The 12,412-nt window shown below is 33.3% G+C and overlaps 3 protein-coding genes across 5 annotated transcripts; all 3 read right to left on the bottom strand.

Moving 5' to 3' along the window:
* Positions 1-354: 354 nt before the first annotated feature.
* LOC141690334 (peroxisomal 2,4-dienoyl-CoA reductase [(3E)-enoyl-CoA-producing]) lies at positions 355-5,398 on the bottom strand. Of its 2 annotated transcripts, none has more exons than XM_074495110.1 (6): positions 5,259-5,398; positions 3,897-4,084; positions 2,161-2,320; positions 1,666-1,835; positions 1,365-1,587; positions 355-724 (listed from the first exon to the last, which is right to left on the bottom strand). In XM_074495110.1, the coding sequence occupies exons 2-6, from the start codon at positions 4,080-4,082 to the stop codon at positions 570-572; spliced, it is 894 nt and encodes a 297-aa protein (XP_074351211.1). In that variant the 5' UTR covers positions 4,083-4,084; positions 5,259-5,398; the 3' UTR covers positions 355-569. The 2 variants fall into 2 exon arrangements, with proteins under 2 accessions (XP_074351211.1, XP_074351210.1); XM_074495109.1 differs by lacking the exon at positions 5,259-5,398 and adding an exon at positions 4,170-4,367.
* Positions 5,343-6,454, bottom strand: LOC141690335 (nuclear transcription factor Y subunit C-2-like). The gene is made up of 2 exons (XM_074495111.1): positions 6,406-6,454; positions 5,343-6,095 (listed from the first exon to the last, which is right to left on the bottom strand). The coding sequence occupies exon 2, from the start codon at positions 6,078-6,080 to the stop codon at positions 5,343-5,345; it is 738 nt and encodes a 245-aa protein (XP_074351212.1). The 5' UTR covers positions 6,081-6,095; positions 6,406-6,454.
* A 324-nt stretch (positions 6,455-6,778) lies between these two features.
* On the bottom strand, positions 6,779-8,471 carry LOC141692916 (uncharacterized). Of its 2 annotated transcripts, XM_074497874.1 has the most exons (3): positions 8,411-8,471; positions 8,229-8,283; positions 6,779-8,039 (listed from the first exon to the last, which is right to left on the bottom strand). In XM_074497874.1, the coding sequence occupies exon 3, from the start codon at positions 8,002-8,004 to the stop codon at positions 6,889-6,891; it is 1,116 nt and encodes a 371-aa protein (XP_074353975.1). In that variant the 5' UTR covers positions 8,005-8,039; positions 8,229-8,283; positions 8,411-8,471; the 3' UTR covers positions 6,779-6,888. The 2 variants fall into 2 exon arrangements, with proteins under 2 accessions (XP_074353975.1, XP_074353976.1); XM_074497875.1 differs by lacking the exon at positions 8,229-8,283.
* Positions 8,472-12,412: the final 3,941 nt, after the last annotated feature.

Raw genomic sequence — 12,412 nt, 5'->3', positions numbered from 1 at the left:
ATGTATTTTGGGCAGATTTTCCCAAATGGTGGGTATTTTGGTTTTTCACCCTACAAAATTGGCGAAATTATTTTTTTATTTACATATATAATTTAAGCACTCTAGTATTTATTTATCCAAATTTCGAAATTTCGAAAAGAATTGACCAACCGTTGCCCCTCCTCCATCAATCTTGTACATAACTTTTCATAAGAACTCCTTCATTGGTTTCTTCCACCTCCACTTCAGATTTTTTCATTACGTTTCAAACCAAGAACAACATTAGCCTGGTCTTCACACAACAATCACATTAGCAAATCATGACCAAAAACTGAGAGACAGTGAATGAGTACATAAATAAATGGACCAAAGAAGTAATCAAGCTTTTGCTGATCATTTATGAAAAATGATAATTGTTTCTACATAAAAGCCGAACTTAAACCCTAGAGGTAGGAGGGGTGGCCGAGGCCTTTAAGAATAGTCTCGTTGCCTTAATAAGGTACTTAAATCGTTCATAATAATATTTTACAATAACTTAGTTGAAACAGAAGTTCAGGGCCAGCAATAATTGTTTTTAGAAATGACTAACACTAAAGTTTGCTCGTGGGAACCCCGACTGGCGCAGCTCTTGATCGTTTCTCCACTGTGAGGGAAAGCTGCTTCACTGCCTCTTTTGCTAAATGACGGGGCTTGCTCAACCAGAGTCCACCGTCAACTACAAGAGTGGTTCCATTGATGTATTTACCTTCACAAAAGATGGAAGACCGGTAAATTATACAATTGGCAAAATATTAAGTCCATGAATAAACAGGAAGATGGGAAATGATGAGCAGGAAAGTTGTTATTCCGCGTAAATGACCGTGTTTCATAACACTGCTTGACCCCTTCCCTTGCAATGTAAAGATAAATTTGAAGTGTTACTAACATCAAACCCAACCTTTTAGCGAAACGATATATTTAAGTTAAAGTGGATGTAAAACTTATAGGTTAGAAGAATACTATATAGAGTTCTGTAATTGACTGTTGCGGGCCTCTGTTTTAGTGGTTTCTTAGGCAAATATGGAAGACTGCGAGCTAATTTAACCTAGATACAATGCACATATAGCCAATCCAAATAACAGATGATCAAAAAATAGAGTTCAAATTTAACTACAAAAACACTAGATGTTTTAAAAAATCAAAAGGTACAGGAGATTTGGGAAAAAGTTATCATTCTTTGGTAGTAATATTAACTACATCCCCGAGTCTAGAAAGTTATAAAACTGATATACTATAAAAAACTTGGTCGAGGCCTTGAATCTGATCCCTACTGGAACAGATTAGACTGCTACCTTAAAAAAGGAAAAAAGAAATGGAAGAATGAAAAAAGATGACAATTCACTAACCAGCTTCTGATGAAAGGTAGAGTGCTGCAGCAGCTATATCCCACTTCTCTCCAAGTTTATACAGAGGCATGTATTTTCTAGTGCTGGTTTCTATTTCACCAGGTTCCAGTTTACTCATACCAGCGGTATCACCAATGGGACCAGGAGCGATTCCATTAACTCTGATATCATAATCAGTTCCCCATTCTAAAGCCAAATTTCTTGTGAGAGCATCCACTGCTGCCTGAAATAATAATCATCTATACTAAGATATCATGCAGATGGTAAATAAGTAAAAAATATTGATGCAACTAGTACAAACCTTTGCAGCAGATACATGAATTTGATAAAAAGATGCTGTATAATGTAATGTAGCACTGATATTCAATATGGTTCCACCACTAGATGAGGTCCTGCCAGGAGCTCCTTTCTTGAGATATTTAAGAGCTTCGTGGCACATTGTGAAGGTACCAACCGAATCAATATCCATCACTGTAGAAGGCAATTACACAAACATTGGTTTTCCGCTTAGTTTGAGACTAGAATACAATCCATACCTCTCCTTATAAGTCTCCCATATACTATCAACAATCATATAAGGTGACAACTTATATGAATTACCTCCCTCTCATTAAAACTTGCATAGTAGATATTTAACAATCATTCCGCACTACACAACATACATCTATTCTATGCAAGGAATGGAATAATCACAAGACAACTGTAGTACTTGCTGAACTTCTATGATAATAAATATATAACAGAGTGCCATCTACAATGTGCTATAGCATATATTAAGAATTGTACTAGACGTTACCTGTTCGGAATCCATTAGGAGACAAATCCTCAGCTGACACCAGAAAATTGCCAGCTGCTGCATTAACAAGAATATCAAGCTTTCCGAATTCCTTTATAGTTGATTCCACAACTCTTTTTGCATCTTCTTGCTTGCGAACATCACCCTCAAAGCCAACAGCCTATGAAGAGGAAGCAACAAAACATATGGAACTATTAGTAGATAAATCCGTCAAAAAGTTTTGCAATTGACTTTCAGATCAAAGTAACCAATTCAAAAACAATTATCGGGCATATAAACTATTTTTGTTTAAAACTAGAGCAAATAAACACAGGCTTGATGCAATTTTTTAAGGTTATAATCTATAATCATGTACTTACTTAGATCTATTATCCTTTTCATGTCTAATAGGCCAATATGATCCCACAAAAGGAGAGATACTTTAAGCCATTTTTGGTAGAGGGTTGCCATTTATCCAAGATGAACAAAAACATCAGTTACAAATCCTTAAAAATTGATGTTCTGCTTAGAATAAAGGACATTTCCACGATTGTTCACTATGTTATATTAGCTCGACAAAAAAGAGGACGTTTCCAAAACAATTTCTTATGAAACATAAATAAACAGTCATAGTAATGAGCCATCCAAAGTAACAAGTTAACAACCCATCCATGATACCACATGTCAACACTTACTGCTTATAAAACATTATACTCATCTACATCGTGTCAACAAGTCGTGACCTTGATACGATGTGATCACTGGATCAGTATCTAAACAAAGACTTAACGTGCGGTGTCACAATTACACACAATCTTTACCACAGTCGACTTTACGTACCTCACTATACACAATTACAAATAATCTTTGCTTACATTCATCTGTCTCTCCTACACATCTCCGGAAAATACTGACAAAATATACACATACATTCCTTATAGAATCACCTACTGCTAATTGAAATTTGTACTTAAACAGCATAAACAGTCACATAAAATTTTATTCTTTATTGTTTTTTTATCCCAGTCAAATCACATATTTATCTGCATTATAGTCTAAAAAAAAGACCACATATATACAACTAAACCTCTGTACATAAATAGTATTCGAAACGAAAATTTTATTACTTCATCAAAATTTTCAGCCCATCAAAGTGATAAACACGCTCTCTCTATTAAAAAGTTCATTTATCGAGATTAAAAATACACTTACTTAAAGATCAAAACTTATTTCTCATCCATGTTAAGTTAAAAATATTTATTTATCGAGATTAAAGATAAATGTTATAGTGATCAAACCTATTAGCACATCAATGTTAAAAACATATTCAATTATTCATACCGAGAAAATTAAAAAACATTCATTTATCGAGATTAAAATAACTAACCTCATGATCAAAACTATTGGCTCACCAATGTTAAAAAACATATTCACTTATCGAGATTAAAAATACTACTCCCTCTGTCCCGTTATCATTTTAACCGATGCTTGACATTTTAACACGCATTTTAAGATGACAAAAAGTACTACTAAAACTTGATACACAAATATAAATTTTATATCAAATTACAGCTTATATTCTAAATTTCAATTTGATATAAATATTAAATATAACAAATATGCGTAGCTATATTTTTTTATACCTCAATTTACGTGTGAAAAAATGAAAGTGCACTTAAAATGGGACACATGGAGTAAATCTTTATTAACTTGGCACGGGGAAAAAATATTATTTTATCGAGATTACGAAAAAGTACCTGAATACCAAGTGATCTAAGAGAGGCAACAGCAGAATCAAGAACAGACTTACGTCGACCCATAATAGCTACACAAGCTCCATGTTTACCAAACTGGGTCGAAATTTCAAACCCAATACCCGACCCGCCTCCAGTTAACAAAGCTACTTTGCCTTTCAATATGTTTGCTTTAAATGGGCTCTCCATTTCTTGAAATAAAAATCCAAACTTTATCAGAAAATCAAGAAAATATTATAAAAATCCAAACTTTATCCAGAAATCAAGAAATTATACACACAGATGGTGATGGTTTGTGTGTATGTAAGGTGGGTTTCTTGTTTTCTCCGTAGATTAATGGAGGGAGAGATTGGTCAAATGTGTGTGTAAAATATGTGTGTTTATGTGTGTGTTTTTTAATGGAGGATGAAAGGTGTGGAGGTGGTGGTATAGTTATGTCCAAGTAGGTAAAGACAAATGAGAGAATGCAAAACAAATTAGGAAGAAATCAGTATATTCCTTTTTAATATGGGTCGGGTTTGGATGAGATCGGGTCGGATTTTTTATCTAATTATAAAAATATATTTGATTGCTTTAAAATTAAACTTGTTCTTATAAATTTAGATTTTGTTGGATTATAAATTAGATTCATTTATAGATATTTGATAAGAAAATAAAAATAAGATCAATATTTTATTTGGGAATTTATCCAAACTAACCATATTTTTAAATTTATTTTAAAAAATACACGTCGAAAACAATTGCATATTAAGTTAAAAAAAATTGCATTATATTTTATGTTGCATATAATATTACACTTATTTTTATTCTTTTTTTTTACAATTGGGGTATATTTGAAAAAAGTCCTATTTTCTTTTATTTGCGTGCTTTTATATTAGTGGAATATAAATTCATGTTTGCCTAATAATTTATGAAATACTAGTTAAAAGTCAAATGATTTTATTAACATTTGATATTATAAGAATTAAAAGTAAAAAGGTTAAATATCAAATTTACCGGTATATAACTAGCAAAATATCAAATTTATCATTTATTAATTCGGGGTATTAAATTGATCATTTTTTTGCACAAAAATACTAATTTTCGATAATAAATTTGAGATGTCTAGCTTATAACTAACTTGAAAAGTGGCCAATTTGAGACTCACCTACTTAAAAGTAGTCAATTTAAGACTTCAAAATTGTTCTAAATTTTAGTAATTATATAATGGTCAACTTGATAATTAACGGAGATAGTAGATGTTCTATATAAGAAATCTTTTGCGACAAAAGTACATCTTTTATTTTATATATAGGAAATTTAATTATCTTAATTTTCCTTTTGTATAACAAGAAATATCAAAGAACTCATACTAAGTATACTGACCAGCTTAAAGGACCTTCCTCTAACACACATCACTCAATTCTGAAGATAACTCTTCATGTGTGATGCTGATGCAGTAAATTCCCCTCAAAACCTGTCAATATTATTACCCTGATTCTGCTGCTGGTTCTGTTGCTGCTGCTGCTGGTTCTGCTGCTGCTGGTGGTTCTGTTGCTGCTGGTTCTGTTGCTGCTGCTGAGGCCAAGGCACGAAATCCGCAGCCTGTGGAAGCTGCTGCATCTGATTTTGTTGCTGATAGTAACACGGAATAGGCTCACTAGCTGAACCATGAGGTTCATCTCTCACCTCATCTCTTGGCAAAATATCTACAAGAAAATCAAATGTCTCGTTTCCAGATATTGCAGCTCCAACATCATTCTTCTGCAGTGTTTTCCTTTTGCTCTCCTCAGTGTGCATCCAAGCACGCATAGTTAGCTCCGAGATGAACATTTCACATGCCTTTGCGAATACCACAGGAGCCTCGGAGGATATCATTCTCACATCTTCATCAGCTTTCATTATTTTCTTGATTCGTGCAAGAGGGAGCACATGGTTCTTGAAGTCAGCTGCTTGCTCAGCTTCTTTCATTTGCTCGTCCCAGAATGATTTGATCCGCTGCTGCTGTTGTTGTAGACGCTGAGCTTCCGCGAGCTGGTGTTGAGATGGAAATGCTCCCGGAGGATAAGTGGGCATTGAGACCGGAATATTATTAAGAGAGCTGGTAGGTACAAAGGGTGCCTGAGCATATGCGAGGGTACCATTGGAGATTTGGCCTGCACCGTTACTGACATGCTGCTGTTCCTGACTTTGTTCCGATTGGTCCATAGTGAAGCCTTAAAACTGTTGTCAAGATTGAGATACTAATGAGTATTGTCACAAGTATAAAAACATTAATAAACACACGTTAAACGTTAACGCAACCATATTAACATTAAGACAGCCGTGGCGAGTCGAGTCGAGTTTATTAGAGATCCTGTCTGGCCTGATGTGGATCTCTCGTCAATTTTTGAGCATATGCACATAAAATAAAATCAAGTACACATACATCATAAATAGGCTCTAAGATACAATTCAAACTACTATTGTTGACAAATTCAAAATCAATTTAAAGATATTGTTCAAAGAAAAGAGAAGAAATAGAAAAGTATACCAGTAACAAAGAAACACTGGAAGATGAATGAAGAGAAGTGAGTTCAAGTTCTGAAGATGGAGGAGAAGAGAGGAAGAAATAAATAGGAGCTGCATGAGTAGCACGTGTCACTCAAACTTGTTTTACGCCTCCACGTATACACATACGTGGAGCGCTCTTGTGAACTACGTGGAACACAAAGGGCTGTATTGTTGCATCACTTTTGCAGTTTCTAAAGAGAAACTGACATTAATTTTTTTAAAATAATTTCAGTTTTGTAAAATATTATCCCATAAAAGAAGATGAACGACAGAATTTGACGTTTTACTGATGTAACGGTACAGATACAAGTTACACAATGGTAAAAGTACAGATAACAAAGGAAATTGCAGGGAATAACATATGAACTTAAACAACTCCAAACATATTAGGAACACAGTTTCTGTCTAACTCTACTTTCCCATGCAAAGTAGATTTATTATTCCATAATAAGTCCTGACATTATTAATTATCGTTTAGCTGCTGGTCCGGGAGCAGCTCATCTTGAGGCGAAGAAGGAAGTGCTTGCCCTGGATTCTCCTGGTCCGTGATTAACACATCCTCATCCTGAGGCGAAGACAGAAACGCTTGCAGTGTATTCTCCTGGTCCTGGTCCGGGATTATCTCATCCTCATCCTGAAGCCAAGGCATAAATGGTTGCTGATGGTTCTGCTGAGACGGAGTCTGAGGCCAAGGCATAGATAGCTGTTGCTGAATCTGCTGGTACTGAGCCTGATGCCAAGGTGTGGATGGCTGATGGTTCTGCTGATACGGAGTCTGAGGCCAAGGCATAGATGGCTGCTGTTGAATCTGCTGGTACTGAGCCTGAGGCCAAGGTGTGGATGGCTGCTGCTGTTGAATCTGCTGGTACTGAGCCTGAGGCCAAGGTGTAGATGGCTGCTGGTTCTGCTGATACTGAGAGTGAGGCCCGAACACAGATGATTGCTGGTTCTGTGGTCCTGACTGATACAAAGGCATAAATGCTGGAGGTTGCTGACCTCCAACGTTTGATGATCCAACTCCATGCTGCTGAGGAACTTGTTGCCTTGAGTTTGTGGCCTTGGAAATCTGTTCCTTTAACTGGTCTCTTGGAATCACGTCTTCGAGAAAATCATACAGATCTGTCTTACTAATTGCTGCAGCAAGATCTTTGTTTTGAACTATCCTTCTTCCATCTGCTTCAGTGTTGATCCAAGCCTGTGAAGTCAAATCAAGTATAAACATCTCGCAAGCTTTAGCAAACACAGCTGCAGTCTCCTTCGCTATCATTTTAACATCTTTATCGGCTTTCATTATCCTTTTTATCGGAGAGATTGGGAGGCTATGTGTCTTAAAGTCCTCCGGTTTCATTTCTTGCATTTGGTTAGCCCAATATTGCCTAAGCCGTTCTCGTACATATTGCAGATGCTGAGCTTGAGCTTCTTGATTTGCCAGCTGATGCTGATCAGACGAGGAGACAGGTGGAGGTTGCATTGTCGAAATCACTGGAACACTAACGTTGGCAGGTGGAACATTGGCCATTTGATCTGCACTTCCAGTACTTATGTTTTCTTGTTGCGAGATCTCCTCAGATTCATCCATGATTAATCAAGTTCCTAAGTTTTCACTTGTATCTCCTGTCATATCATAAATTATATGAAACTTCAGTACACAATATCTCAGTGACTTTGAACAAAACTACTACTAAGAACTCTTTTTTCTTTCAATTTATAAATATACTTGAAGTTTATTTGTTAAATTGTAAGAAGTATTGCATAAAGTTTGAAAATGTTCTACATAAAATAGCGAGATCATCAACTTGAAACCTGATACAAATCGGGCTTTGAAATTGAAATGCTTGAAATTAAAAAGAGCTTCACCCTGAAACTTGTTAGCATTTAGGCAGAGTATTAATAATTAACTCATCACACAGAATCACCAAAAACATTGAAGCAAATATCACTATTACTACATGACCATGTAAGTGTTTCTCGGTCTATAAACTTACCTGACAATTTGTGCATAAAGAACCTACACCATTAAAAACTATATATCATCTGAAACTAGACTGAAAGTTGTATATATTTTTTGAAAGAACAATGAAGGTATGCACTTCTTAAATAAAAAGAATGGATCATACATCAAATAACATGTAATATACGTGTATAATTTAAAAACTTACGTGTCTTGTTCATAATTTAACATGTAATATAGTGTAAAACTTAAAAAGCCTACGTGTCTTGTTAAAATTTTATGCAGAAAACTACGTGTCTTGTTCATAATTTAGCATGCAACTTATAATGTGTAACTGACATGTTTTTTATCTCATTATAAATTAAAATAGCTTTCTTTGAATTGATATAAAATACTTTGTGAATCCATATAACATATAAATTATAGCTCAATTAATATATTAATTTAATTTGAATTCATACAAATTTACGTTTACATTTAATTTTTTATTATTTTTAGCATCATAGAATTAGTAAAATACCTAGAAATATAATAAAAATACCCTAATTTTGTCTTATATTATTAAATATTTCTCGTCTAATAAAAATTATTGAAAAACTTAATGCGATGTAAACATATACCAAGACAAAATTAATTTTCAAATGCATGTTCATGTTATTAATATTGATAAAAACACATTTAGGTAGTATAATTGACTTTTATTTATAAAACAATTTCAATAAATTAGACAAACTTTAAACATTTCCGGATACCAATTTTGGTCCTGGATTTTCGAAAGTTAATCATACAAATATTTTTTAATAATGTCATTCAAAAATTTAAGCGGCTATAATAAAATATCACTTATATAATAAAAATTCTAGCATTTTATGAAAAGACCACTCCACCGTAAAAATAAAATTAAGTTTTGTATAAATATTATATTGACCGGACATTTATATTATCAAGAATTGATCAATTCTTTTAATTTATAAAGAATTTACAAATAAATCCTTTCTAGCACTTAATTCTATAAATATTTTTCATTAATATTTTATAATTACTTAAATATTACGAGATATAAGAGCATTTATTTAAATAGTAAATGTTTGATTCACCAATAATTTTACATGTACTATGTCAAATGACATAGGGATTAGCTGCAATGACTCATGTATTCGAATAAATTCCATAAAAAAATATTTTAAATTCTCAAGTCACTATACCAAATTCAGTTCTAGTATATAAATTGATATCTTTAACACGAATTCAAACAGTACACGTGTTCATCAAGTGATTGCAACTTTGTTATACAAAGTAGTGATATTTAGTTTTAGCAAGTGATTGCTAGTCAGGATTAGATTTCGTACTAGTAGGATTCGTTTATTGTTCTTGTTTACAAGAGTTCGAAAGCAGGATATATTAAAGAAATTGGCTCTTATTATTTCTTTTCATTTCCAACTGTAGTTTGCTATTTATTCAGCTGTGTAGGGACGATATGTATTTCCAGATTGGTCTTATTTGAGGTTGTTAGATAACTGTTTAATACCTTTTTTCTGATATCTATGTGTGAGGTGTTATAAGGATAAGATTGACCATATCATGGACATGACAAGTGAAATAATAATTTTCTCCTTCCCATTCCTTATCTCTCATATTTTCTCCTGGTTCTTGAATCTTGATGTGTTAATATTATCTATAACTCAGTTTGACATTGTCTACATGGTATCAGAGCCTTGAATAACAAGATCCTTTCATTCTTCTTAAAACCCTCTAAATTTATCTTTTCTAACACCCTCCTCCAAATCTCTTTTCTTACTCTCAATTTGTTTGTTTTTTGTTGTTTGGGCCTCTTTTCTCCTCTCTACCCTCCTTCATTCTCATCTCTCATTTTCTTATCTCTTAATATGGCTACAAATCGTATCACCTACCAAGATATGGTGAACCCTTTGTTTATACATCCATCAGACAATGCAAACTCAATCCAAGTGGATAAGCTGCAAGGGAGCTCAGACTACAGGGCGTGGAAATGATCCATGGAGATCAACCTGTCCTCTAAACGAAAACTTGGGTTTGTTAATGGCACAGTACCCTTTCCCACTGATGATCCTTCTAAGGCAGAGTTATGGGATACTTGCAATAACATGGTCATGGCATGACTCACTGGTAATGTCTCTTCAACCATCATGCAATCTATTATGTATACGACTTCTACACAAGATATTTGGATTAATTTAGAAAAAAAAATTGCTTTAACCAATGGGTCCAGAAAATACAAGTTGTGTAAAGATCTTTATGCTTTAAGACAAAACACCCAATCCATCACTGGATATTATACCTCTATGAAAACTATATGGGAGAAATTAGACTCTATGAACATGCTTTCCCATATTGCAAACCCACAAACTGATGTTATTAAGCTTTTAGAAAACATAAACACACAAAAAGAGAAATCAAGACTATTTCAGTTTCTTAACGGTCTCAATGAGGTGTTTAATACTCAGAGGAACAATTTACTTATGTGTAACCCACTACCTACTGTTGAAACTGCTAGTGCTACTCTTGAGCAAGAGGAAGCTCAAAGAGCACTGCTCAACACACACCAACCTTCTGCAGACCTGCTGGCTATGTACATCAAAGTTCAATATCAATCTGATAGGTCTCTGCAATGTGTTGTTCGACGGATCATCAACTTGAAACTTATACAAATCGGGCTTTGAATTAAAATGCTTGAAATTAAAATGAGCTTCACACAGAAACTTGCAGCACGTTAAGCACAACCACCAAAAAAATTGAAGGTATTAACTTTGTGTGACTAGTATTGTAAAATTTGTTTAATTATTGCAGCACAAGCTTTTCATATTAAAAAGAAATTAAGTAAACTCAAACTCAAAGTATGATCTTCTAAATAACAAAATTTTTTAGCAAATATCAGTATTAATACATGACCATATAAGTGTTTGTCGATCTATAAACATACTTGACAATTTGTGCATAAAGAAACAAGACCATTAAAAGCTACATATCATCTGAAACTAGACCACGAAAGTTGTATATATTTTTTGAAAGAACAAGGAATATATACGTTTCTTAAATAAAAAGAATGGACCATACATGAAATAACACATATACATGTAAAATTTTAAAACATACGTGTCTTGTTCATAATTTAACATGTAAGATAGTGTAACACTTAAAAAACCTTCGTGTCTTGTCAGAATTTCATGCAAAAAATCACGTGTCTAAGTGTCTTGTTCATAATTTCGCATGCAATGGTTATAATGTGTAACTGACATATTTTTCTAATCTTATTATAAATTAAAATACTTTTTGAATTTGAGGGCATATAACATATAAATTTTAGATCAATTAATATATTAATTTAATTTGATTAATACAAATTTACATTTACATTTATATTTATATTTAATTATTATTATTTTTATCATAATAGAATTAGTAAAATACCTAGCAATACAATAAGAATACTCTAATTTTATCTTATATTATTAAATTATTTATCGTCTAATAAAATTATTGAAAAACTTGATGCAATGTAAACATATACCAAGACAAAATTAATTTTCAAATGCGAACAACAATGCAGAATAGCTTTGGTTTCCTGAAAATTCATTAATTCTTAATTACTTTAATTTGGGATTCTAACCAAACCATAATAATGTGGATTAGCATGGGGAGCTGCAATAATCAAGGTTTGTTCTTTTTAACTAGGGATTTTTGCCCGCGCACTACGCGTGCTATCCGAATTTTCGTAAATTGATGATTAGTAAGTACAAAAAATGACATGAATAGTTGAGTTCCAGATGCGGAACATGGCATTGTGGTCCAAGAATATCAAGATAATATTGCTCTTCATGAGACAACAGAGTGCAGACAATGAACTGGACATCTTGCAAGGAGAGTGAACTAAACATCTTATTTTTTTCAACAAATAACATGCCATGGGCCGGTATGATATGTGTTTGTAAATTTTTAAATTTATATACAAAAAAACATACTATAATATTATTAAACTTGTGTTACTTTCAGTAAATTC

The sequence above is a fragment of the Apium graveolens genome, chromosome 10 (assembly GCF_009905375.1).
Source record: "Apium graveolens cultivar Ventura chromosome 10, ASM990537v1, whole genome shotgun sequence".
Classification (NCBI taxonomy): domain Eukaryota; kingdom Viridiplantae; phylum Streptophyta; class Magnoliopsida; order Apiales; family Apiaceae; genus Apium; species Apium graveolens.
This window is presented reverse-complemented; position numbering and strand designations above follow the sequence as displayed.